The sequence below is a fragment of the Cynocephalus volans genome, chromosome 1, assembly GCF_027409185.1.
Source record: "Cynocephalus volans isolate mCynVol1 chromosome 1, mCynVol1.pri, whole genome shotgun sequence".
NCBI lineage: Eukaryota > Metazoa > Chordata > Mammalia > Dermoptera > Cynocephalidae > Cynocephalus > Cynocephalus volans.
This window is the reverse complement of record NC_084460.1, coordinates 303,319,151-303,342,801: the sequence shown is the minus strand read 5'-3', so window position 1 is coordinate 303,342,801 and position 23,651 is coordinate 303,319,151. Positions and strand designations below refer to the sequence as shown.

General features: G+C 62.1%; 3 protein-coding genes across 3 annotated transcripts; 1 reads left to right on the top strand and 2 right to left on the bottom strand.

The window, feature by feature from the left end:
* Window positions 1–3,397: 3,397 nt before the first annotated feature.
* NEU4 (neuraminidase 4) lies at window positions 3,398–5,834 on the bottom strand. Its single transcript, XM_063095824.1, has 3 exons — window positions 5,619–5,834; window positions 5,202–5,457; window positions 3,398–4,374 (listed from the first exon to the last, which is right to left on the bottom strand). The coding sequence occupies exons 1-3, from the start codon at window positions 5,817–5,819 to the stop codon at window positions 3,398–3,400; spliced, it is 1,434 nt and encodes a 477-aa protein (XP_062951894.1). The 5' UTR covers window positions 5,820–5,834.
* Window positions 5,001–11,147, top strand: LOC134377129 (proline-rich protein HaeIII subfamily 1-like). The gene is made up of 2 exons (XM_063095750.1): window positions 5,001–6,728; window positions 7,246–11,147. The coding sequence occupies exon 2, from the start codon at window positions 7,421–7,423 to the stop codon at window positions 8,444–8,446; it is 1,026 nt and encodes a 341-aa protein (XP_062951820.1). The 5' UTR covers window positions 5,001–6,728; window positions 7,246–7,420; the 3' UTR covers window positions 8,447–11,147.
* Window positions 11,148–11,836: 689 nt separating this feature from the next.
* On the bottom strand, window positions 11,837–21,826 carry GAL3ST2 (galactose-3-O-sulfotransferase 2). Its single transcript, XM_063095729.1, has 4 exons — window positions 21,798–21,826; window positions 14,968–15,078; window positions 13,588–13,858; window positions 11,837–12,658 (listed from the first exon to the last, which is right to left on the bottom strand). Exons 1-4 carry the CDS (start codon window positions 21,824–21,826, stop codon window positions 11,837–11,839), a joined length of 1,233 nt encoding a protein of 410 aa, XP_062951799.1.
* Between the last annotated feature and the right edge of the window lie 1,825 nt (window positions 21,827–23,651).

Here is a 23,651-nt window from a genome sequence, read left to right as displayed (position 1 = left end):
GTTCGGGGTGGGATGTAGTTGTGTTTGGGGTGGGGTGTAGCTGTGTTTGGGGTGGGGTGTAGCTGTGTTTGGGGTGGGGTGTAGTTGTGTTTGGGGTGGGGTATAGTTGTGTTTGGGGTGGGGTGTAGCTGTGTTTGGGGTGTAGCTGTGTTTAGGGTTGGGTGTAACTGTGTTTAGGGTGGGGTGTAGCTGTGTTTGGGGTGGGGTGTAGTTGTGTTTGGGGTGGGGTATAGTTGTGTTTGGGGTGGGGTGTAGCTGTGTTTGGGGTGTAGCTGTGTTTAGGGTTGGGTGTAGCTGTGTTTGGGGTGGGGTGTAGTTGTGTTTGGGGTGGGATGTAGTTGTGTTTGGAGTGCAGTGTAGCTGTGTTTGGGGAAGGTCAAGAACCTGCCATTTAGCCATGAAGTTCACACTCTCCTTATACTCAGGACTGGGAAATTCCCCAGGGAAAAAGCATGAAGAGTTAGATAATGTGCAGTGCAGCAGGCGTGCAAGGAAAGCAGCCTTCCCAAACATCACTGTCAGGATGTGAGTGGCTACTCCTTTCAAGAAGGAACTCTCTACTAAAAAAAGAATCATACAGACCTTTGCTCAGTCACCCACATGAGGGAAACCATCCTACGAAATCAAAGTTACTGCAACATTGTTTGTAACAGGAGGAAAACACCAGAAACAATCTGAGCGTCCCTCAACAAGGACATGTTGGATACAGTACAGTACATCCACACTATAGGATATGCTGGGCAGGTTTTCTCCCTGTTTTTTTTTTTTTTTTATTGTGGTGTGATACGCTACATGTTCTCTCTCACAGCTCTGAAGGCCGCAAGTCTGAACCAAAGGGCTGACATGGCAGTGCTCTCTCTCTGAGGCTCCAAGGGAGGCTCCTTCTGTCTCTTCCAGCTACTAGTGGCTCCGGGCATCCCTGGGCTTGTGGCTGCATCACTCCAGTCTCTGCCTCTGTCTTCATATGGCTTCTGCTCTGTGTTTGTGTGCAGATTCCCCTCTTCTTATAAGGACACTAGTCACTGGGTTGAGACCCACCTTAATCCAGTGTGACCTCTGTATTAGTCGGTTTTGTGTTGCTATAACAGAATACCTGAGACTGGGTAATGTATAAAGAACAGAGGTTTATTTGGCTTACGGTTCTGGGACAGCTGCATCTGGCACAGGCCTCAGGCTGCTTCTACTCGTGGTGGAAAGCGGCAGGGAGCCAGTGGGTACGAGCAGATCACATGGCGAGAGGAAGCAAGAGAGAGACAGAGAAGGTGCCAGGGTCTTTTTAAGCAACGAGCTCTCGCGGGAACTAATAGAGCGAGAGCTCACTCAGAGCCCCTCCCCCAGGGAGAGCATGAATCCATTCATGAGGGATCCACCCCCATGACTCAGTCAGTTTCCAACACTGCCACGTTGGAGATCAAATTTCCACATGAGTTTTGGCGGGGACAACACATCCAAACTCCATCATCTTACCTTGATTATATCTACAAAGACCCTATTTCCAAATAAGGTCACAGACTGAGGTTCTGGGTGGACATGAGTTTTGGGGACACTGCTCGCCCTAGTATGGGAAGTGAATGACAAAGAACAGCCATGAGTACCTGTCAGTTCTGTGGCCTCCAGAACCACAGAGAAACCCACGGCTTCTTCGTTTAGATTTGAGAGCAGAAAACTGGACTACCATGGTCTGAATGTCTGTGTCCCCCAAAATTCATATATTGAAATCCTCACGCACAAGTTGATGTATTAGGAGGTGGACCTTTGGGGGTGATTAGGGCATGAGGGTGCAGCCCCCATGATTGTATTAGTTCCCTTATAAAAGAACCCCCAGGGAGACCCCTTGCCCCTTCCACCATGTGAGAAGGCGCCATCTATGAACCAGGAAGTGCTCACCAGACACGGAGTCTGGCTTGATTTTGGACTTGCAGCCTCTGGAAGAGTGAGAGATAAACTTCTGTGGTTTATAAGCCACCCAGTCTATGGTGTTTTGTTATAGCAGCTCCAACAGACTAAGACATGGACCCAGACAAAGCTGATTGTCCAGGAACCCCAGGCAGATGGCCTCTCCTCTGAGGGGCTTTGGCCGCCTGCAGGTGGGGTGGGGTCCCTGCGTGATCACAGGAATGCTTGGGGCTCTGAGGGGCCTCGGATCCAGGCCCCCTGCTGCCCCTGCCCCCTGCCGGTGCCCAGCAGCAACCCCTCACAGGCAGCCCCCTCCCCACAGAGGGGAGGTTGAGAACAGGGAGCAGTGAGGGGGTCTTCTCTGCTGCCTTGGGAGCACCGGGCAGCTCAGAGGCCTCCTGGACACCCCACGCTGCTGGGGCCAGCTGTGGGTCCCCGCCCTGTGGGAATCTAGCCTATGGAAATAACCGGACCCAGAGACACCCCAAAGATCTTGTCACACATGATTCACAGCCGGGAGGAAGATGACTCAGCAGGGCCATGTGAAGAAACAACAGGACCACACAGGCACAGCTGTCGCCACAGAGCTGCCCAGCAGCGACTGGTGCCAGGAAGGCCCCGCACAGGCAGAAGGCCGAGAGAAGCCCCGAAGGCCAGCCACGGCCATGGGGGGACAGGGGCCCACGGGTCGGTTTTATTTTTCTTCACAGCTTTCTACAGTTTCCAGCTTCTACAACGAGCATGTGTTGTTTTTATAATCAGAAATGAAGACTTTAAAAGGAGAAGAGACAAAAGGTGCTTCCCTGAGGGACAGTCCCCACAGAGAGCAGCCAGGGAGCAGGGCACCAGGCTGTCCGGGAGGTGGCCGTCGTCCGTCCAGGCCCGCCCCTGCCCCTCCAGCGGGAAGTTCGGGCGACGGGCGGACCCCACCCATGGCCGAAGCCCGCCAGACTCGGGGCCGTCGCCGAGGAGGCCGGACGTCCTGGCAGCCCTGCCCTCGGCGCCGCCGGCCCTGGTGCTCGGGGCGGTGTGCGGAGGAGGCGGTGGGAGCAGCGGCCGCACCGGGAAGGCAGCGGGGCGCAGCGGCTCCTGGACGCGGGCGCGATCCCTCCGTTTCCCGCTCAGAAGCCAGAGCGGCTGGCGGTCGCACGCCGCGGTCACACGCCGAAGGGAAAGCGCGCGGCGGCGGCCGGAGCCTGTCCCGGTGCGGGTGGCCGGCCTCCCGGGCCGTGCGGGCCGAGCGGTCAGCCGGCTTGTCGCCCCACCGTCCCATCCCGCGCCCGGGTCCTCCCGGTGGCCGCACGCCCTTCCCAAGGAGCAGCCCTGCCTGTCCGAACGCGGCGCCCCGAGCTTCCTGCAACCCAGCCGGGTCCTCCCGAAGCCCCCGCGGCTCTTCGTGCAGCAGCCCGGCTGCAGAGCTCCGTCCACCCCGGGCTCACGCCGGCCTCCGGCCTCACCTCAGCACATGCCACCCCCTCCTCCCCGGGCACCCTGGGGCCCATCAGGAGGGCCGGCAGGGTCCCCGAGGCTCGTCCCCGAGGCCAGGTGGCCGGGGGCCCGCGGGCACGTTCTCCAGGACTTCGCGCAGGGAGAACACGCAGAAGGAGATCTCCTCGTAGGAGGCCCTGGCCCCGCTCTCGTACAGGCAGGCGAAGGCCAGGGCTCCCGCAGGCACAGGCCCAATGCACGCCAGGTCAGAGTAGCCGCTGGGGCCCTCATAGATCACCCAGGGCTCTGTCCAGCTGTGGGGGTCCAGGGGGGCCCGGCTCAGGCAGATGCCCATGTGGAGCCGGGCCCTGCGCCCCGCCGGGTGGGAGTACAACAGCCACGTGGGGCTCTGGGACAGGACAGCAGAGGACGCCGGGAGCGTCAGGGGCCAAGCCCCCATGTCCTGGCCAAGGGCAGGCCCCTGGCCAGCCTGCCCTGGGTCGTGCCCCCAGGACTGTGGATGGCAGAAGGGTGCGCAGGGCACCCGGCCTCCATGCATGCCTCCAGCACCCTCCTCAGGGGGGTCCTGGGCCCCAGGACAGAGGCGTGGAGGGTGGGGGAGCCCCGCATCCAGAGGCCTGCTGGGAGGCGGGGCTGGGAAGCCTACGATGCTGCCCTGGCAGCCCCGGGCGGTCTCCACCAGGGCGGGCACCAGCTCCCCGGGCAGGAAAGAGGCGCCCCCGTCAGTGCTCAGCGCCTGCACGCGGCTGCCCAGCGGGCTCCGGGCATTGCAGTAGAGGACACCGCCGGCCTGCCAGCCATCCACCGCAGCCAGCTGGCACTCGCCCGAACGCAGGTTGGGCACAAGGCCCCCGCAGCGCCAGGTGCGGCCATGGTCATCGCTGTAGAAGGCGAAGGAGTGGGGGCTGGTCCGGCAGATCTTGCCAAAGCACTCCCTGCGGTCCACACGGTAGGTGTACGCGGGCACCAGCAGGCGGCCCGAGCGCAGCTGGATGCCGTGGCCTGGGCCCACCGCAAACGTGGCCCAGTCTGCAGAGAGGAGGGGCAGAGGTGGGAGGGTGCTGGATACCCCGGGAGGAGACAACTGCGGGCAGCGCCACCATGAGTGGCAGGAGGGCGGGTCAGGGCCGGCCTCTTAAGCTGACTGCTGCACACTTGCCTCCCTGCCACCCTGAGTCCTCCCGGCTGGACGAGCCTCTCACAGCCCAGGAGCCAGGAGCCCACCCGGCTGGGTTCTTGGTGTGTGAGCAGGCAGCCAGCCCCCAAGCCCTGGTGTACGGCCCCATCAGTGCCCAGCATGAGCGCTGCCCAGACAGAGAGCAGCAGGGGTCAGGGGGAGTGGGGACCTGCAAGACCATGCCCCTCAGTGCAGCTCCCATGTGCCGGGGTCAGGGTGGCCACGGAGGCCGGTCGGTTTCTCGGGTGTGGGGGGCATCGAGGGTGGAGGTGAGGGCTGGGCCCGGCGCCCCTGGCAGGGCGAGAACGGAGGGGAGGAGGAGGGAGTGGGAGGAAGCGGAGGGCTCGGCGTCCCACCCTCCCCTGTGCACATGAAGAGAAACCAGGAAGACAAAAGGCAGCGTCTGGGGTCATCTGTCAGCTGCTGCTGCTGCCCGCCAGGCGGCTGGGGTGGGGTGGGGTGGGGTGGCCATACCCACTTGCCTGGGACCGAGGGGTCAGGGATGCTGCATAGTCCTGGGAAAAGGCATGGTTGGCCACGTTTTGGCCGGAGGCCCCAGGCGGAGGTAGGGCAGATGGGAGACTTCCAGCTGGATCCCCCCCATGCCCCCCACGCATGTGCACAGCGGCCCGTCGGAGGCACCGGGCCCCGCCCGCCCATGCCAGCTCTGCCCACCTACCTTGCCCAGCGCCACCAATGGCCTCCTCGGTGAGGTCCCGGACGCTGCCCCAGGTGAGGCCAGCGTCGTGGCTGGTCACACAGCAGAGGCGGGCTGCGTTCCTGCCCGTGGCGATCTGCAGGGCCTCGGGCGTGTGGCCCAGCACAGCAATGAAGAAAAGCAAGACCGTGCCTGTGCCTGCGTCATGCACGGGGCAGGGGTTCATGGAACGGTGCTTCTCCAGGGCCGCCGTCCCCAGCACGCTCGGGGCGCCCCACTGCCCAGAGGAGGAAGAGCCCACTGGCCAGGTGTCCAGGGACCTGGACTCAATCCCGCAGGGGCGCTCGGAACAGCTGGCTTCAGTTTGCCCAGCACACAGTGGATGCCCACCACCAGCCCTCCCCTCACCATGTGGCCCCAGCCCACCAGGCCACTCACCCGCACGGAGCCCCCAGCCAGTGTGCCCCTCCTCAGCATAAGGCGGTGGGCGTGGGAGTCGTCGGGGCTGAGCCGCTGCTCCACAAAGGCCAGCAGGGTGGGCCCAGGGGGCACCGGGAGCAGCGCGGGCACACGGTACGTCAGGCCTGTCCTCTCCCGCTGGAAGAGGACTGTCCGCGCAGGGACGCGCAGGGTCCCCATGTCCTGCCAGTTAGAGCAGGGCTGCGGGTCAGAGGAACGGACCCAGGGAACCCACACCTGCTCCCCTCAAATCCGTCTGGATTGGGAAGGGCTCAACAGGCCCCCACACACCTGGGCCTCTCCCTGTGCCCACCGCAGGGACGGCTCCAGCTCCAGCGCCCTCACTCCAGATCTTAGGCAGCCCTCCTTGAGCAACCCCCACACCAACTGCTCCCCAAATGTCTGTGGAGTCAGCCCATCTCCCTCTCAACACAGCTCATGGGCTGCCCCTAGGCCGGGCCTAGTTGGTGCTGGGGTGCTGGTGAGCCTGGTCAGAGACCCCTGGACCCTGCGGTCATCACAGAACTCGCCCAGCAGGAGACTGGCCAGTGGACAGTCAGGGCCCAAAGCTTCAGACAAGGAGGGGCCCCATGTCCCCAAATAGGGGCCATGCCCCCACGGAAACCACAACGAACACAGACACATGCACGTGTACACACACGCGCACACCTGGAAACCAAGGGAAGCCCAGAAGTTCCCCGCAGAGAAGAGGTCTGAACTCAGGGCCCCAGTGGACATCTTCAGGGACAGGGGACCCGTCAGCTGGCTCTGCAGGCTGCCCGAGCAGGGCTGAGAGTGTGGCAGGGGCCAGCAGAGCTGCCCCCACCTGCAGCATGCCCCAGGTGACTCACGTGTGCCCTGAGAGAATCAGGGGTGGTGCAGGCCAGAAGGACCGCAAGAGGGACCCCAAGGAGTCCAGAGGGGTCATGACCCCCACCCCTCCCAGCAGAGAGGAACCACGTGGTAGGGGATTGAACGTGAGAAGCAGCTTGCGCCAGCAGACCCAGGTGCCACATGCACACTCACAAGAGCAGCCATGAGAGGGAAGTGAGAGCTCCCTGGTAGAGAAGCCAGGGCTGGGGAGGCCAGGTGGGCTTCCTGGAGGTGGTGGTAAGGGCTGAGCAGGAGCTGGGTGGGGTGGGGCAGGGGGTGGACAACATTCAGGGGCAGAGAGCAACAGAAGAAGGCCCCTCCCCATGGCCGCTCACCACCCTGTCCCCGCAGCCCTTCCTCCCCACCACCAGCCACGTCCTAAACCTCGGCTGGTCATTGGCCTCCCCTCACCCATAGGCCAGGGCTCCTGCAGGGGACAGGCACTTGTGATCAGACCCTGCTTACGGCAGCTCACCCCCAGTCATGTCCTCGCCCCCACCCCCAATGCACCCCCCCATCTGCAGGCCGTCACCTGAGAAACACTCCCCCAGGAAACCAAAACCCGTGCGGGGAGCGTGGCCTGGGCAGCCTTTCTGGGAGCAGCCCCACCCCTGGGAGTTTGCTTCCGTGAGGCTCGCAAGGGCAGGGCCCAGGTGGGGGTGCCTTTGGGGCACACAGGGGGTCTGCTGGCCAGGGCCGGACCCGCCAGGAGGCTTCTTTGTCTGATTTGCAGGAAAGCAGACTGGAGCCTGAGTGAACAGCCCAGCACCGGGGCAGTCGAGAGAGCTGCACAAAGGTGAGGGGGGTGGTACGGGCAGGGCCCACAGAGTAACTCGAAGGGAGAAAGCAGGAGGACGGCATCACCCTGGCCAGGCCCAGGACCAGAGCCTGCATGCAACAGAGACCCCATGCACATCCATGGAGACAGGGGACCCACGGGATGGAAAACAGGTAAAGGGACACACACTCACGCACAAGGAGAGCAGGCCCTGCCCGGATGCAAGAGGGCTCTGCTGGGTAAGTCCAGCCTCCACCCCTCAGCCCAGAACCGCCGCTCCTGCCAGGCTCACGCGGGCAGCACGCGGGCCCTCCTGCTGCTCACCCCACCACCAGCGCTCGGCCTTCTGAGAGCAGCTTCCTGCCTCCTGGAAGCCCCCAAGCTCTGCACTCAAAGGGCAATTGTGCCCAGGCGGGAAGCAGGTGCAGTGCCACATGTCCCTCAGGCTGAAAGGGCACAAGCGAGACATTCTCTCCACATTTGGCTCACTCCCCAGAGCCCGGGACCGCAGGGCTGGTGTCAGTTCAACGTGCAGCAGCGGGGACCAGGCCCACCCGGCTGGGGCCGAGCAGGAGAGACGGAGCTTCAGAGACCAGCTGGCCACTCCCTTCTCCGCCCACAGGGGAAGCCAAGGCCAGCAGAGGACAGGACTGCCGCACACTCGGGGCATCCCGGGGGGCCTCAGTTCAAGAGCATGGCTCCCCCACAGCCAGCCCCGCCCAGTCAGCCATCCAGCAGGTTCCAGGGATTTGGCTTGATCAGGACAGCTGTGTTCCAACATTACCAGTGCCCACCACGCTCCCCAGCAGCGTCCTCCTCGGGGGTGTCGAGTCACAGAAGGGGAAATAAGGCCCAGGAGGAGATGGGACCTCCAAGAGAACGTGGTTGTCTGCCATTGGACCCTTGGACAAGTTGTAGGGTCATTCTACAGCTTGGCAGGGGCAGCCCTCCCACTGCAGCCTGTCTCGAGTGGGAGGGCCCAGGTGGCTCTGTCCCCTCAGGATGTGTCCCCAGTGTGCACTGTGGTTGTTCTGTGCCCTGGACTCAGAATTACACACCCTTCTGTGATGGAGTGTCACCTCCGGGCTCATCTGCAGAAAGATCATGCCTGCAGGCTGGAGTAGGGCCCAGCTTTGGGCCCCCACTCCCAGCTTGAGTCCATCCCACCCTGTAAATCTGCCCGCAGTACCCCTCAGTGTCATTCCCACAATGTGGGCCAAGAAATTGTCTCATTGAGGGATCCATGGCTAGAGAGGCCCTTTGGATCCATGCAGCCCACCCCTCCTTTTGGAGGTGAGGGGCCACCCTGGGGGCTCAGCAAGTGTGTGACTCATCCATCATCCCAGAGAGGGACAGCCAGCAGGGGCAGATGTCCTTGGGAGCTGGGTCTTGGCCCCTGAGGGCCAGCAGTGCAGGGATGAGGACGCGGTGGGGGTGAGCAGGGAGGGGACTCAGCGGCCACCTCGGAGAGGCTGCAGAGTTGGTCACAGGATGTCTTCCTCGACTCACTCACAGTAGGGACAAGGGCTCCACTGTATGGGCAGCAAGCCAGGAGCTGGCCATGTTCCAGGGCTGTATCAGGACCATGACACTCCAACAGTTGCGCTGCCCAGGACAGGGCCTGGGGATGCAGAAGGACATGTGGGGTGGGAGGAACAGCATCAAGACCAGGCAGAGATGGCCCAGGCCAGCACAGGGCTGCCCTCTGCAGGACCTCTGGCTCAACACTGGGACGCTTGGTATATGGCATGGGGCAGGAGGGCTCCCCCTCCAACAAGGGCTGCACTGGGGCAGTTGACCTCCAGACACAGAGGCCAGCCTGCTTCAGAGACACCTGCCCTGGCACAAGAACCCAAGTGAGCATACAGACCCTCCTCCGGGCCTCATGGGGACCTGGGGCTCCCTTGATGCACAGCCTGGGTGCCCACGCATCCCTCCCCCAGCCCCAGGATGCCGGCCCCTTGGGGCCTCCCTGGGCCCCAGCTCCTTGTCCCTGCTCCTGCACCTCCCAGGGCCCAGGGTTACCCGCTGCCCAGCACCAGCCGCCTCTCTGGGGCTTCACACACCCTGGCCGCTCCCGTCCTGCTGTCTCCCAGGTAGCCTCGGCGACTGACGCCTGAATGGCCACTGCCCGGTCCAAGTCTTGAGTAGGCCACAGGTCCCTGGTGCTGTCAGTGAAAGGCACTCACAGAAGGCAGCATCCACGGGGACTTCTGGGCCCCAGCGCCCTCTGTTCCCCTTGCCCCTGCCTCCCACAGCTAAAGCCACTTCTGAAGCATCAGGGACTTCAGTGGAAAAACAGACTGTGGGAAAACTGAGACATCGTGTCGTTTCCACGCTGAGGTGATCAGCCCGCTGTGTCCATTCTGTCCTCGGAGGCCTGAGGGGATTGACTCAGGGAGCCGGGAGGGTGCAGCAGGAGGACGTGGGAGAGAGGGAAGGGGGCACCGAGGCTGAGTCCAGCAGACACGGACAGTCCACTGTCCCTTCTGCTCACATCTCGGGGTCTGAGCCCGCCCTGCTCTGTGCCCAGATGAAGCTAGGAAAGGAAAGGGGCAGCCAGTGGGCAGGCAGGGCTGGAACTCTCAGCCAGATCGTGTCCCACTGCTCAGAGGGCCCCCCAAACCAGAATGGGCGAGACCAGTCTCTCTTCTCCTGTCCCCCGAGTCCAGGGTGGTGGAGTCTGACAGGGGCCGCCCACTAAGCGCTCACAGGGAATGGAGCCTCCAAGCCCCCCATCACCGGTGTGGACCACCCCACAGGCAGAGGCGGGTCTCGGGGGCAGGCGGTCTCAGCAGGCTGCGGCCACCTGGGTGGGGGGCAGCGCCCAGGCAGGACCGGCCTCCTCTGCTCAGGGCTTTTAGTGTTTACTTTATCATCAGCTTTTTTCAACCTGGACAATTCACATGCAAACCTGTATTTCTAGATTCTCTTGAAAAATCAGAACATGAGCCTCCCAGGCTCCCCCCGAGTCACACGGCCACAGGCTCCACCAACCCCCACTGTCACCCGCAACCCACGACTGTGGCAGGGGCCCCTGGGCACACTTGAGGCTTCAACCACTGGTGCCAGTGCCACTGAGGAGGGACTTTCCCTCATTGCTCCTTAAGGAGCCAGAGCTCTCACCTGGAGTGCTGGTCCCAGCACCCATGGCAGACCCTGGGCTTGCCAGCACCAGGAAGGCTTGGAAATGCCCCTCCAAAAAGTAGCATCAGCCATACTCCGTGGGTGCACAGCACTGCGGCACCTTAGACAACCCTTCTCCATGCCAGAGCAGGTTGTTTTCAAAATCCCCCATTAAAACCACGTGCTTTCTTACATTATAATAAACACCCCCAAATTTCCCTCCAAAGACAGTACCAGTTACATTCCTGCCAGTCCCAGAGGCAAAGACAAAGTGACGGTGAGCGGCTGCTGTGCAGCTGAGAGTGTCACCCGGGCCCAGGCGTTCAGAGGCAGCAGCGCTTTCCCGTCGCCCCGGCGCCCGCAGGCCGGCCTGGCTTCCTCCGGGAGCTGCGGCTCCTGCCCGGCGCTGAGACGCTGGATGGGGTCTCCCTTCCACCCGGGAAATTCTTCCCATTCTGTTTGACCAAGTTCCTCATCTGCCACCTGTCCCGGTCTTCCGAGACTCCTGCTCTCTGCTCCCTGGCTCATCCGGGACTGACTTCCCTTCCCGTGTCCCCTCTGCACTTTCCTCTGCGCCGAGCGTGGCTGAACCTGCAGGTGGTCTCGGGGCTGAGTCCGGCACCCTACAGCCTTCATTCCATTCTCCACCGTCTCCGTGCACTTTGGGGGAGTCGTATTTCAATTTCCACATATTCTCTTTTATTCTCAAATTGTTGCAATATCTCCTCTAAACTCACCAAAAATTCCCTCTTCTTAAACTCTCTCCCCCCACCATTAAATTCGCGTGTAACGGAGCTGCCTATTCCGATTGTTTGAGGGTGTCCCTCTTCTGTGACATGCTGATCCTCCTGCAAAATGTGGACACAGCCCTGCAGCGGGCCTGACACAGAAGGAGGCACCTCCCCGTCCCAGGCTGGGCAGACAGGCCCCGGCTAAGCCTCTAGGCCGAGCACATGACAGTGGTTACATTTCTTGGGTGTTCCAGGCCCCCTGCCCTTCCCAGGGCCCATGGCAGTGGCCGTGTGCACCCCAGTTTACTTGTGGGACACCCAGGCCGCCAGGGATCCTGTCCTGCCAGGCGGGAGGGCCTCAGTCCCTCCCCACGAACAACAAACGGGGTGCCCAGAGATGCCCTCCTCGGGGACAACACCCAGCGTGGTCTCCACGGCAACAGTCTAGAGCGCATCGGCCCAGCCCTCCGAGCTCTTTGGGCCAGTCGGCCGTTGGCATGTCCCTCCGTCTCCTGGCCTTGTGACACCGTTCCGCTCCATGAACAGGGGGTTCCCAGCTCGGCCAGGCGCGTCTGCTGGACTGAGGGTCCTCTCCGAGAGGGTGGAGCGGGGAGGGCGCGTCTCTCCACGGGGGTCTCCACCCTCTTGGCCTTGGAGCAGCGCTCTGGCCGGGCCTGGGGCTCCCGGGGCTACTCCTCCAGGAAGGGGATGCTCTTCCGGGGCTTCTCGGGGAACTGGCGCGCGTACAGGCGGGCCATGTACTGCAGCTCGGGCGTCACCATGCGCCGGCACAGGCGCAGCGCCTCGGGGTCCAGGCCGGGCCGCAGGTTGTAGCCCAGGATGTCGTCCTGGCCCGACTGGAAGGGCAGCAGGCGCGGCTCGCGCACGTGCGCGCTGTGGGTGGGCGCGCCGTCCTGCAGGCACAGGCCGGCCAGCTGGCGGCGCCGCGCGCGCAGGAGCTCCACCTCGGCCTGCAGGCGGCGCGGGCCCAGCTCGGCGCGCAGCCGCGCCCACAGCGTGCGGTTGAAGTGGAGGTACAGGCGCCAGTCCAGGGCGCTCCAGCGCCGCGCGCGCTCCTGCGCCGCGGGCGCCAGGCCGGGCCCCGGGCGGGCGCCGCGCGCGTTCAGCGGGAAGGCGACCACGTCGTCCAGCCGCCAGCCCAGCCGGCGGCGCAGCAGCACCAGCGACTCGTCCAGGTGCTCGGCGATGAGCACCAGCTGGAAGCGCCGCTGCACGTCGGCCAGGCGCGCGCGCACGTAGGCGTCGTCGGCCGGCGCGTCGGGGTCGAAGCCCAGGTCGAACCACATGCCGTTGCGCGCGTACACGTCGCCGGCGCTGCGGCTGGCGTTGGCGTAGTAGCTCCAGGGCGACGCCAGGAAGGCGTCCAGGCTGCTGGCGCCGCGGAAGGCGGGCGCGTGGTGCTTGTAGTAGGCGAAGGAGGACTCCAGCTGGAAGGCGGGGTCGCGGAGGATGGAGAAGTAGAAAGTGTCTCGGGGCATGACCTTCTGCACCTGTTGGGAGACACGCGGGACACGGGCTGGAGACCCCGCGGCAGCTCATGGCCCAGCCGGGCACAGCCCGCGGTCTCCGGGTCTGGGGCCTCCAGCCCGTGTAACGCCCACTGAACAGACGAGGAGGCCGAGCCTTGGGGAAGCCCAGACGCCCGCAGGGCCGGCGAGGCCTGACGGGGCAGCTCTGCAGACACCCTGCCCTGTGCCCCCCGTGCAGGCCCCGCAGGTCAAGCCCGCGGCAGCGGAGCAGCCAGGAGACAGCAGCGGCTGCCCGGGTGGCAGGCGGCCCCTCCCTTCCCCGCCCACCGCACGCCCAGCGCCTGTCCCCCGCAGGCCTCCCTGCAGCCGGCCCAGGCCCCCTGGCTCCCTGCCTGCCAGGCTCCACAGAGCACCCAGAGCGACTCTGAAACACCTGAACGCGTCCCTACCCTTCCTGGCCCAAAGTCCCCGCCCTGCCCCCACTTCCTGTTGGAAGGAAGTTCGGGGAAGCCCCTGGAGGAAGTGACCACTAAGGTGAAACCCAAATGACCTGGAGGAGGGTCCTCCCCGAAGCGGACAGACAGCAAGTGCAAAGGGGCTGGGCGTGTGCACATGAGCGGAGGCCCGAGAGGAGGGAGAGGGTGGGCATGCCCTGTGGTGGGGCCGGGGGACTGCCCTCTGTCATCCCAAGAGCAATCGCGGGCGACAGTCAGCCTGCAGAGGTGGTGGGGCCAGCGGGTTCTGCAGCCAGGCCTCCCCGCTCCCACAGGACCTTCATCGAGTCCTTGCAACCCCACCCCACAGCCTTAGACCATCACTCCAGCCTCTAGGCTACGACACCCCCAACGCCCATGGTCACACCTGGAAGCCAGGTGCACGGGGGACATGGGACCGACCTTCCTCCCCAGCCCGCACCTCTGCCCCACAGAGGGGCCTGGCCCCAGCCGCACCTCGGGCAGGTTGAACCTCAGGTGGTTGCACATGACGTTGAACCTCCGCTGGGCGCTGGGCCCTCCCTGCTTGACGCCCTCCACGTAGTACGCCTGGAAGAGCCCAGGGTAGCCCAGGTGGAAGCGCGGGCCAGCGGGCAGCGCCACCGACAGGTTGTGCGTCTCCGCAAAGCGGTACAAGATGTTGAGCACCGTGCTGCTGGCCGTCTTGTGTGTTTTGAGGAACATGATGTTGGTGACCGGAGGCCCCTCCGCCTGGTCCTCAAGCAGGCTGGCAGGGAAGGCAGAGGCCACCGTCAGCAAGGGAGCATCATGCCCCCGAGCCATCCCCCGCCCACCAGTGCCCCCAACAGCATGACCCCTAACCCAGCAACCCCCAACCAGGAGAGCCCCGAATCGCAGCCCCGTGGACCCAGGCAGCCCACTAGGACAGACACGAGACCTGACAGCTGGGTGAGCCTGCGTGGCTGCGCCATCTGTCCCAACCCCGTGACACAGGCTCAGCCCCCAGGCTCCCACATCCCCCCTGGTGACCCCCGTCTCCTCTCTGGCTCATGGGGCACCTCAGTCACACATCCAGCATACTTGGCTGACCCTCATGCTTGACAAGACTGGCCAGCCTGACAGGGGCCAGAGTGGACCCTGGAGCCCACTCCTGTGACCCCATCATGGCGCCTACCCAGCGGGCCTGGGGCAGCAGGCATCCTCCATGCCCTAATGCAGTAAGAGTGACCAGGCTGATCGGGGACAGGGTCCAGAGGCGTGGGCCAGCCCGAGGGACAATGGGGGGCAGGCAAAGACATAGACCTTGGGACCCACCCCACAGCAGCTCGGCCTGAGGGTGTCAGTGTTCCCCGTCTCTCCCGTGGAGATCCAACCACCAGGGGGCCGCAGGGGCAGGGGGAGGTGGCCTGGGGCTGTGAGACCCTTCCAGCAGCCTGGCTAAAGCCCTGGCCTAGGGGTCACAGTTGGGCTGTGAGAGAGTGGGTGTGGTGGCCACTCTCGTGGTGCTGGGGACTTCACAAAGAATGTGTCACCATCAGGTGGGGGCCTGTGGCCATGAGGGAGGGAAGGTCTGAACTTCACCCTCCCAGACCCCACCCCGGGCCCAGCCCTAGCCATGCTGGGCCACCTCTGTTGGGAAGAGCCAGGAGGAGGCTCCCAGAGCACCCCCCGCACCCCGCCTCCCAGCACTCGGGCACCCTCTGCACACACCAGCTCAACCCGGCAGCCATGTTCCCAGCCCAGGCCCAGCCCTGATGCCCCCAGAGACCTCTCAAGAGGCTTGGGTGGGCTCATCACCCATGGGAGATGCTGGGGAGCCCCAGGACACTAATAGGTCCCCACAGGGAAGAGTGGAGGGCCCAGCTCAGGACTTACGGTGTGAGCTGTATGGCATTCTTCTGCAGGAAGCCGGCCTTGTGCAGCAAGTTCCTGTGCAGCAAGAGCACGGTCAGGGCCAGGAGGATGAGGAGGAGGACCCTGAAGTACCTGTGGGCAGGGCGACCTCGTCAGTGCCCAAATTGGGGACAGCACCAGCCCCCGCCGCCCCACGTCCCCTGTTCTGAAGTCAAACCCAGGTCCTGGGGCCACACATTCCCCACGTGGGTCTGGACCCCCCACATCCCTGAAACGAACTTGTATCGATCCTGCCATGTACCGGCCCACGGGGGTGGGGCCGAGGCCAGAGACAGACAAGCGCCAGACACCCCCCCTTACCATGCCACCCCCCAGGGCTCAGAAGCTGGGAGAAGCCGGAGCTGCTGACCCATCCTCTTCCCCGAGGTGAGGGGGGCAGACAGACAGGCTGATGGGCCCAGAGGCGACAGCAGGTAAGGGGACCCCAGCCTGTCACAGATCCCCTGGGAGACTGGAGCCCAGCTGAGACCCTGAGCTTGGCACCCCCAGGGGGCTGAGAGGTGGTGCTATGGACTGGATTGTGTCCCCTGAAGTCCATGTGTTGAAGCCCTGACCCCCAGCGTGATGGCATTTGGAGCTGGGACCTTCGGGAGGTGGCTGGGGTTGGATGAGGCCATGAGGATGGGGCCCATGATGAGATGAGCATCCTTGTGAGTAGAGACCTAAGAGCTCGCTCCGTCTCCCACCTCACCCCGCGGGAGGACACAGAAGATGGACGTCTGCAAGCCAGGCGCAGAGCCCTCAGCAGGGCCTGGCCGTGCTGGAACCCTGACCTCAGACTTTCCAGCCTCCAGAACCGAGAGACACTTGTGCGGTTCAGCCACCCTGTGTGTGGCGTCTTGTTCTGACAGCCCGAGCTGACTAAGACAGCAGGCAAGGCGGGTGTCTCGGGACAGAGGGGTGGGGTGTGCTGGCCTTCCACCACTGGGGGGGGGCACCCCACAAGCGGGGACCTTGGAGGGCCTGGCCTGGATAGCAGGAACTCAGCAGGTGGGCTGCAGGTGGTGGCCCCTGGACACTGCAAAAGCTCAGGGAAGAGCAAGTCTGGACAAGGCCTGTCCCCGGCATCAGGCAGGGACCTCCAGGGTCCTCCCATCCCAGGGCAAAGCTCCCTGAGCAGACAGCAGCAGACGGCCCCTCTCGAGCAGTGACCACTCTGGTCCCGCCTCGCCCACGTGTTGAGATCTGCGGCCATGACTCCAGCTTCCTCACCCTCCTTCCACCTTCCGTGCACATGGCTCTCCCTCCCCGGCCCTCCCCAGGCCTCATGGCCAAGAGCACAGGAAGCCCCGGAGGAGGCGGCCCGTGGCCGGTCTGGAAGCACCTGCGCTGAGCTGGGCAGACGTGTCCTCCCCAGGCCCTGCAGGAGGGCCGCTGCGACAGAGCGAGCCTGTGCGCCCCGGACGGGCTCGGGGTCCTGCATCCGCATGAAAAGGGACAAGTTTTTCCCAAGCCCCCAAAGAGGCGCCACACTGAGCCGTGGCGTTCCGGCTCTACTGTGGAAACGTCTCTGCTCTCCTCACGAGACCCTCCCAGGGCAGGCAGTTTTTGTCCCCACACTTGGCAGCGAGGGGTGGTTTTACAGCCCCACACGGTTACCGTTTAACCACCACCTGATAAGCCACACAGAACCTAACCAAGCTGCGACCAAACCCAAACACCCCACACTTTTATGGGCCCCCTGCATAGTTTAATAAGCCTCCCACCACGTTTGAGGACTTTGCTTTAACATTTACAACCCCCTTGGCCTCGAGGCAACATGAATCTCAGTTCTTTGCAGCTGCCAGGCTAGAACAATGACGTCTTCAGAAAAATCCCCCCATTTCTAAAGACAGGCTCTTCCTTTACAAAGACCATCTGGTCCCAACGGCAGCAGGGCCAGGTGGGGCGGTCCGTTTTGGAGCCGGCAGGAAGGCAGTGACCACGTGGGCCAGGGTGGTCAGCCCAGCCCAGCCGATGCGCTTGACTGGCCCCGGGGACCATATGTGGGGTCGCTTCCGGGGCTGTAAATAGGCAATGTGTTCCTCCAAGCAGAGGGACTGGGGGCTGCGGAGCCCGCTCTGGCCCGTATCCGTCCTTATGCACGAGTCACACAAAGGCGTTCATTCTTTAAGGACGGCCCATGGTTACACAGCGTGAATATACTAAGAATCACTGAATGGTGCCCTTTAGGTAGGTGAATTGTGTTTAGCATGTGAATCACATGTGGATAAGCCTGTTTTAAAAATATTTTTTTAACTTTTAAACAGTGCAGCTGCTAAATAAAAGTTTTAAAGCCAATGATTGTGAGGGAAAAAATAATATTGCTAAAAATTACTAACGATTTGACGTTGCTTCTGAGGGCATTAGCCAAAAGGGGCTTCCTAGAGTCCCGAGGACTGTGCCCCAAGCTCCAGCTTCTCGAGCTCAGAGCTGGCATCTGCAGCGTACCGGGCCTCACTGCCTTTTCTCTGGGGGTTGGCCTGGCCTGAGTGGCTCAGTGGATTCCAAAAAGCCTCAGACTTCCTGCTTTGGGAGCCTAGGGTCTTGGTGTCTCCTGGCCCAGCCTCTCTGCCTGAAGCTAGGGTTTTCTGGGTCCCTGGGGTTGCCAGGAGGCTGTGTCAGGCCCCGCTGTCGGGGTCTACAGGGCACAGGCCCCGGCAAGTGGCTGTCCTCACAGGGAACAGTGTGGCCCCCAGGCCCGAGGACCGGCCCTGATGAGCAAGGCCCGGTGGTCCATGAGTGCCTGCAGGCGGCAGCTCGGAAGGCCCTCAGGGAAAATCTCTGAAGACCTAGGTAAGAAGCAACAGGAGATCTAAGGCTGTGGATAATAAACGGTCTCCAGGCACTCCACGTCCAGCTAAGGGAACTTCCGGTTTTGGAAATCTCGATCACCATGAGGGAGACTCACATAGATTCTTAGGGAAATGGGTTTTTATCCCCAGGATTAAACACACACACGCTCATGGTCCCTGCTGACCAGCTTGTTGGACATGGACACACGTATCCCCGTCTGTGGTGGTGAGGACAGAACCCAATGTCCCACCATCATTCGGTGGTCAGCAATTTTAGTTGGAATCTAGAAAAACTGGACAAGAGCCAGTGAGTGAGGCATCCACCGCCACCTTAGAGGCAGCCACCTCAGTACGTGCCGGGCAAGATAGCAGAGGGACACACCGCCAGCCACCAGCCCTGGGATTGCACAGCCTCGCCCCGGCGGCTGGGTCTCGGGGGTCTGTTATGCAGATCACCAATACCAGGACAGCCCAGGGCGGCCTGTGTCCCCCCCGTCCCCACCAGGACCCCCATTTCCCCCCCCCCCCCATGTCACCACTTCACGCTCAGCAGCTGGGTGTGGTGTTTCTTTGGCCGTGGGCCCCGCCGCTTGCCCTGAAGCCAGTTCGGTGGGCCGCACCTGTTGCACAGCGGGCGCATTAGAACATGGGACGGCGCAGAACAGAAGAGAAGGCGCGGGATGGCCGCAGAAGGGGAGAACACAGAACAGGGTGCGGGGCAGCAGAGAAGTCTGGGGCGCCAGCCCCGGCGAGGCTGAGCACGGTGGTGTGGACCTGTGTCCAGACACAGATGTGTGGCTCTTCCTCGTCCCTTCATCACTGCCATCCCGTCCCGGGCAGGAAGGGCGCTGGCCCGGCGCGGGTCCCCGGCAGTGCTGCCCTCGGCCCCGGTTCTCTCTCTGCCTCGTCGGACCCCTCAGGCCCGTCTCCACCCAGCAGCCTCCTCCGGAGCCCACACCCCAGGTGGCTGGACAGGTCACCTTCTCAGAGAAGCAGCCCCAGACCCTGCTCCCCTCCCCACGGGAGCCACGTCCTCCTCCTGGGACCAGCGCTGCCCCCTTGGTGCTGCCAGGAGCCAGTCTTGGCAAAAGCTGCCGAGTGGGGGTCCTGGGTCCCCCAAAAGCCGAGGCTGAGGACAGCCCCCGCCCACTCTGGTACAGAAGGAGGCAAATCCCCCTTCCCTTTCCTTGGAGCATTGACTTAAGTGCCCTTAAATGCCCTCCCGGTGCTCAGGGCTACCACGGGGGCCAGGTGAGCCCCCCGGGAGAGACCGTAGCTTCAGGCCCCGTGGCCAGCCACCGACCCAGACCTGAGACAGCAGCCTCCTGTGCCTCTGCTCCAGCCACCCCTGCCCCTGCATTGGCAGCGAGAGGGTGTGGGGACCGCAGCCCTGCCTGTCGACCCCGGTGTAACTCGGGGAGGGTCAGTGTCACTGCGTCTGCCTGCAGAGGCGACAAAGGGGGCTGGCCCTGCCCTGGCTGAGCCCATCCTGGTGCCTCCTACCTCTCAGTGGGGCTGCTCCCTACAGGTGGCAAATGGCCTGTGGTGCTGGGAAAACAGGAGACAATGGGTACAGTACTTCAATTTGACTCTCCTGGAAGCTTCTGTGGCTCCAAGAGCAGCCCAGGGTAAACCCCACCTGGCCCAAGAGGCAGGAACCAAGCCGCCCACAGGGCGCCAAGGGGAGAATGCATGTCCCCGCACACCTGGGGTCTCCTGGACCTCTGTCCTCCCCAGCTCTGGGGAACAGTCTCCTCCCTTCCCCAGACCCCTTCCTGGGACAGGCTCCAGTTCAAGGCCCAGGAGAAAGACCTCCAGATCTTCAGGCCCGACAGACACCAGCCCCGCAGCCTCCTGCCACGGCAGTCACAGCTGGACGTGGTGGACCGGCAGCCTGAGCCTCCACACCCCCAGCACTACGGACACCTGCCCGGGGGCCACCTCAAGGACTCAGAGCCTGCTCCGCTGGTCAGGGACTAAGGAAGGGGGACAGCCCTGTCTCAGACAGCTGCCCGATTCACAGCCAAACAACGCGTTCCAGAAGTCAGGCCTGGCTGGTCCTGCTGCCAGCAGGAAACATTCTGAGATTTTCTTTCTGGATGTTTCTTTCAGCTGGTGGTTGGCCCACTAATGGAATAGGAGACGTGGAAGGTCACTGTCCCTGGTCACTGGCATTGTGGCCTCCCACAGGCTTGGTACCACGGTGGGGACTGCAGGTGAGAGGGATACCTTTCTGTCAGCCTGCCTGGCTCTGTGGACACTAGCCCACTGCTGGGTCAGGTGACGTCCACAGACGAGCCAGCACACTATCCATCTGGGGACAGACCATCAGGCTCCCAGGTGGGTTTCAGACACAAGCCAGGCTTTTCCAAGGGCAATGGTGGCCTCTGTACCTTCTCAAGGGGCTCTTCCTTGCCTGAGAGCAAACCGGCTGGGACCAGCGGGGGAGGGAGAACAGGGGGGCTCTGGATTGCAGCCCCCTCCTCAGACAGGTGGGGAAGGGGATGCAGGGCTGGGTGGGGTGGGGCAAGGGCAGGCGGCCACCACAGCAGGCACAGCAGACCTTTACCAAGTCCCCACCCACATCGTCCTGCCCCTGCACAGCCAGCCCCAGGACCTGGGAATCAAAGAGCCCCCACGAGGCCCTCCAGACCCTGGCCCTCCAGACCCTGGCCCTCCAGACGCTGGGAGCCTCTGCAGACATGGCCCAAGTGGGCACACTGGAGCCCCAGGCAGGTCGCCAAGGCTGGGCCCCACTCCCACTTGGATAAAGCCTCTCATTTGCTCCAGCAGCACCTTCCGGTCCCCAGGGCTGTGGTTCATCACACTTGTTAACAAGCCAAGCCTGCTGGGCCCGGGGAGGCAAGTCTCCAAGATCCACACCACTCTGGGAAAATAAAGAAAAGGCTTGGACGGCCGGGCTGTTGCAGCTGTGAGGGAACCAGTGCCCTTTCCTGCAAGCCCTGTGTCTTGGAGGAGCCGGGGACAGGAGCAGCAGCCTCCCCGCCAGCCTTCGTGTCTGGGCGTGTGGTCTGGGCCGGAGACCACAGCAAACCATCCTGCTGGGCAACGAGGCCAGGAACCACAGAACCTGAGCCCTGGGGCTCCCCCAGGCCCTCGGCAGCCAGAGGGACCCAGGCTTGGGCCCCCAGCTGGTGGAGGGAGCAGACCCCCTCCCGCCATCGTGCCTCTTCTTGACAATGTCCGTCAGCGGGCACCCCTGTAGGTGGTCTCCACCAGCCACGTCTTGAAAGAGCTGACCACATCCACCACTGTAGGTGCCACAGGGGAGGCATGGGGACCGGGCAAGAGCAGGAGCTGTTCCAAATGCCACTGGAATCTCCCCAAACATCCCCATGAGCCAGAGAAATAACATGCACAGCATTTCTTCCTTTTTTTTTTTTTTAAAGATGACCAGTACGGGGTTCTTAACCCATGGCCTTGGTGTTGTCAGCACCACGCTCTCCCCAGTGAGCCACTGGCCGGCCCAAAATGCACAGCATTGCTAACCACACCTGCCCCTCCAGGCCTAAACTGGGAAGAACCCAACCCCCTCTGCTGACGGAAGGGAAACAGTGCTCCGGACCTCAGCTCACCACATTTACCACCCAGAGCAGGTGGGGATGGGCGCCCAGACCGCACCCCGTGAGCACCCCACAGTGAGCCGCAGAGCCGAGGCCAGAGGTCCCAGACCCCAGCAGCCCCCGCCCACTGGGCGGTCAGCCCGCACACCCAGGGGTCCCACACCTCCCTGCTGGGGTGCAGCTTTCTCACCAGGTTCCAACCCCAGAACACCCGGACCCGAGAAGGACAGGGAGGGTTACCCCTCTGTGTGAACTGATGCCAGAGAAGGTGGCGTTCAGGGAAGCATCAGTGGGAAGTGCCCACAAAATCTGGAGTGACTTCCTTTCAAAGACAAGCACGCAACCACTCGCTTCTGCAGCTTCTGAGGACATCGGAGGACTGAGGCACCTTGGTCTCCTTTGTGCTGGCCCCACTGCCGCCCCTCGGCCTTACCTCTGTGTGCCGCCCAGTGCAGGCAGCATGCTGGCCTCGAGGCCCCAGCAAAGTCAGGCAGGCGGATGGCAGTCAAGGCCCGAGTGCCCCGAGGTCCCACCACCTCGGGCCCTGCCAGCTCTCAGCTCCCCAGGGCACAGGCACCAGGCGGGGTGTGGCCGCTGGGCAGTGTGAACTTCAGTCCCCAAGAAGCTCACCTGCTGGATAAGATGTGAGGCCACACCCTCTCCTTTCACCTAATCCGAGCGCTTAACTGTTCTGCTCTCAGGAAGAACCGGACCGTCTCCTGGGCTTGGCACAGGGGCCTGGGGCTCCTTCAACTGGTATCTCCCTCTGCTTGCCAGGCAGGGAGCCTGGCAGCTGAGAGGTCAGGTCTCGGGCAGGACTGGCCTCAGCGGGCTCCCTGCTTGCCCCACCCCACCCGCATGAGCCAGTCGGCCAGGGTGGGCTTGGAGGGAGCTGTCCCAACACGGGACAGGCTTGGTGGACCCAGACAGACCAGCAAGGGCTTCTGGATCCAGAACTAGAGACAGACGCAAACAGATCTTCTCTTCTTGGGTTGTGCGTGGAACGAGGGCTGAGAATGAGTCGGCAGCTCTAAGGAGGATAAGGAAAGTACGGGATCAGATTCCAGAGATTTTTCTTCCTCTTCTTCATAAAAGCTTGCTTTATACTAACTGAAAATCTAACTGGCTACTTTTTTAATCATGGGCTTGAAAAGAACTTTCCAAAGAGGACACTGAAATGGAAAGTAAATACTATGACTGGTAGATTTCGCTGCGTGAAAGTTCATTTCTTTCTTCAGGACATTAGTAAATATAATTCTGAGATAAATGACAAACCAGGCAAATGTGTGCAACATTCTGACCAAGTGTCACACTCACACAGATAAACGTTTCTTGCAGATCAATAAGAAAAAGACAAACACTCACAGAGCAGGTGGCGTGCTGTGCTGGCCCTCGCCCAGTCACAGCCAGCCCTGGTGCGGGTAGCCTGGACCCCTCACCAACCTCTTTTCTGGACACGGGCACAGCTGGACACAGCCTTCCCTGGGGACTGCCTTCCCACAGCACCCCATCTCTGTCCGTGCCAACTGAGCCTCAATTCCCAGATGGGTCTGAGCCTATTGGCAGCCCCCCAGCCCTGGTCAGTGGCTGGAGTAGGTCGGCCAGTGCCCCATTGTGGCCAATGAGCTAGAAAGAGGGTGGTGGGCTGCAGAGGATTAGAAATCTTGATTCTCATTTGATTTTTAGAATAGGGTTTTTAGGTAATGGGTGTACGAGGCAATAGTCTCCGGCCAGCGGGCAACAGCCCATCTAATCAACTCTAATCACTGCTTAGGTATGGGGTTGTAGACTTTAATGATTTTAGAGCTAACAGGTGGTTGTCATACCGATCCTGTTCAGAGATTTTAAAGAATTGCTGTAGGGAAAACTGTGAAAAAATGTCCGCTAAGGGCAAGCTGTCTGCTGATGGGAACTTTAGAGACAATTATACTTAGATTTAAATGATGTTACCAGTTTCCATTGTTTAAGCTATACTTAGTATGTTAGTCCGTTTTTGTTGCTCATAACAAAGTACACTGAACTGGGTGATTTATAAAGAAAATGCAGTTTATTTGCTTACAGTTTCTGAGGCTGGGAAGTCCACAGTCCTTCTGGTGGTGGCGACAGTGACCCAGGGGTCTCACATTGCAAGATGGTGGAAACAGAGAGAGCAAGACAGACTCTCCTCTTCTTTTAAAGCCCTCAGAACCACACCTCTGACCACCATTTTTAGTCCATTCACTACTGCACTGTGGTCCTACAATCCAATCACCTCTTCAAGGCTCCACCTTTCAATTACCATAATAGG

What these genes read in the sequence shown, in the direction of transcription:
- NEU4 (XM_063095824.1), bottom strand. Translation starts at nt 5,819, where the DNA reads ATGGGGACCCTGCGCGTCCCTGCGCGGACAGTCCTCTTCCAGCGGGAG. An exon ending in TGGCTGGGGGCTCCGTGCGG is followed by an intron (nt 5,458 to 5,618) that starts GTGAGTGGCCTG and finishes TCCTCTGGGCAG; the next exon opens with TGGGGCGCCCCGAGCGTGCT. An exon ending in CATTGGTGGCGCTGGGCAAG is followed by an intron (nt 4,375 to 5,201) that starts GTAGGTGGGCAG and finishes TCCTCTCTGCAG; the next exon opens with ACTGGGCCACGTTTGCGGTG.
- LOC134377129 (XM_063095750.1), top strand. Translation starts at nt 7,421, where the DNA reads ATGCACATCCATGGAGACAGGGGACCCACGGGATGGAAAACAGGTAAA.
- GAL3ST2 (XM_063095729.1), bottom strand. Translation starts at nt 21,826, where the DNA reads ATGCTGCCTGCACTGGGCGGCACACAGAG. An exon ending in GCACTGGGCGGCACACAGAG is followed by an intron (nt 15,079 to 21,797) that starts GTAAGGCCGAGG and finishes CCCTGCCCACAG; the next exon opens with GTACTTCAGGGTCCTCCTCC. An exon ending in AATGCCATACAGCTCACACC is followed by an intron (nt 13,859 to 14,967) that starts GTAAGTCCTGAG and finishes CTTCCCTGCCAG; the next exon opens with CCTGCTTGAGGACCAGGCGG.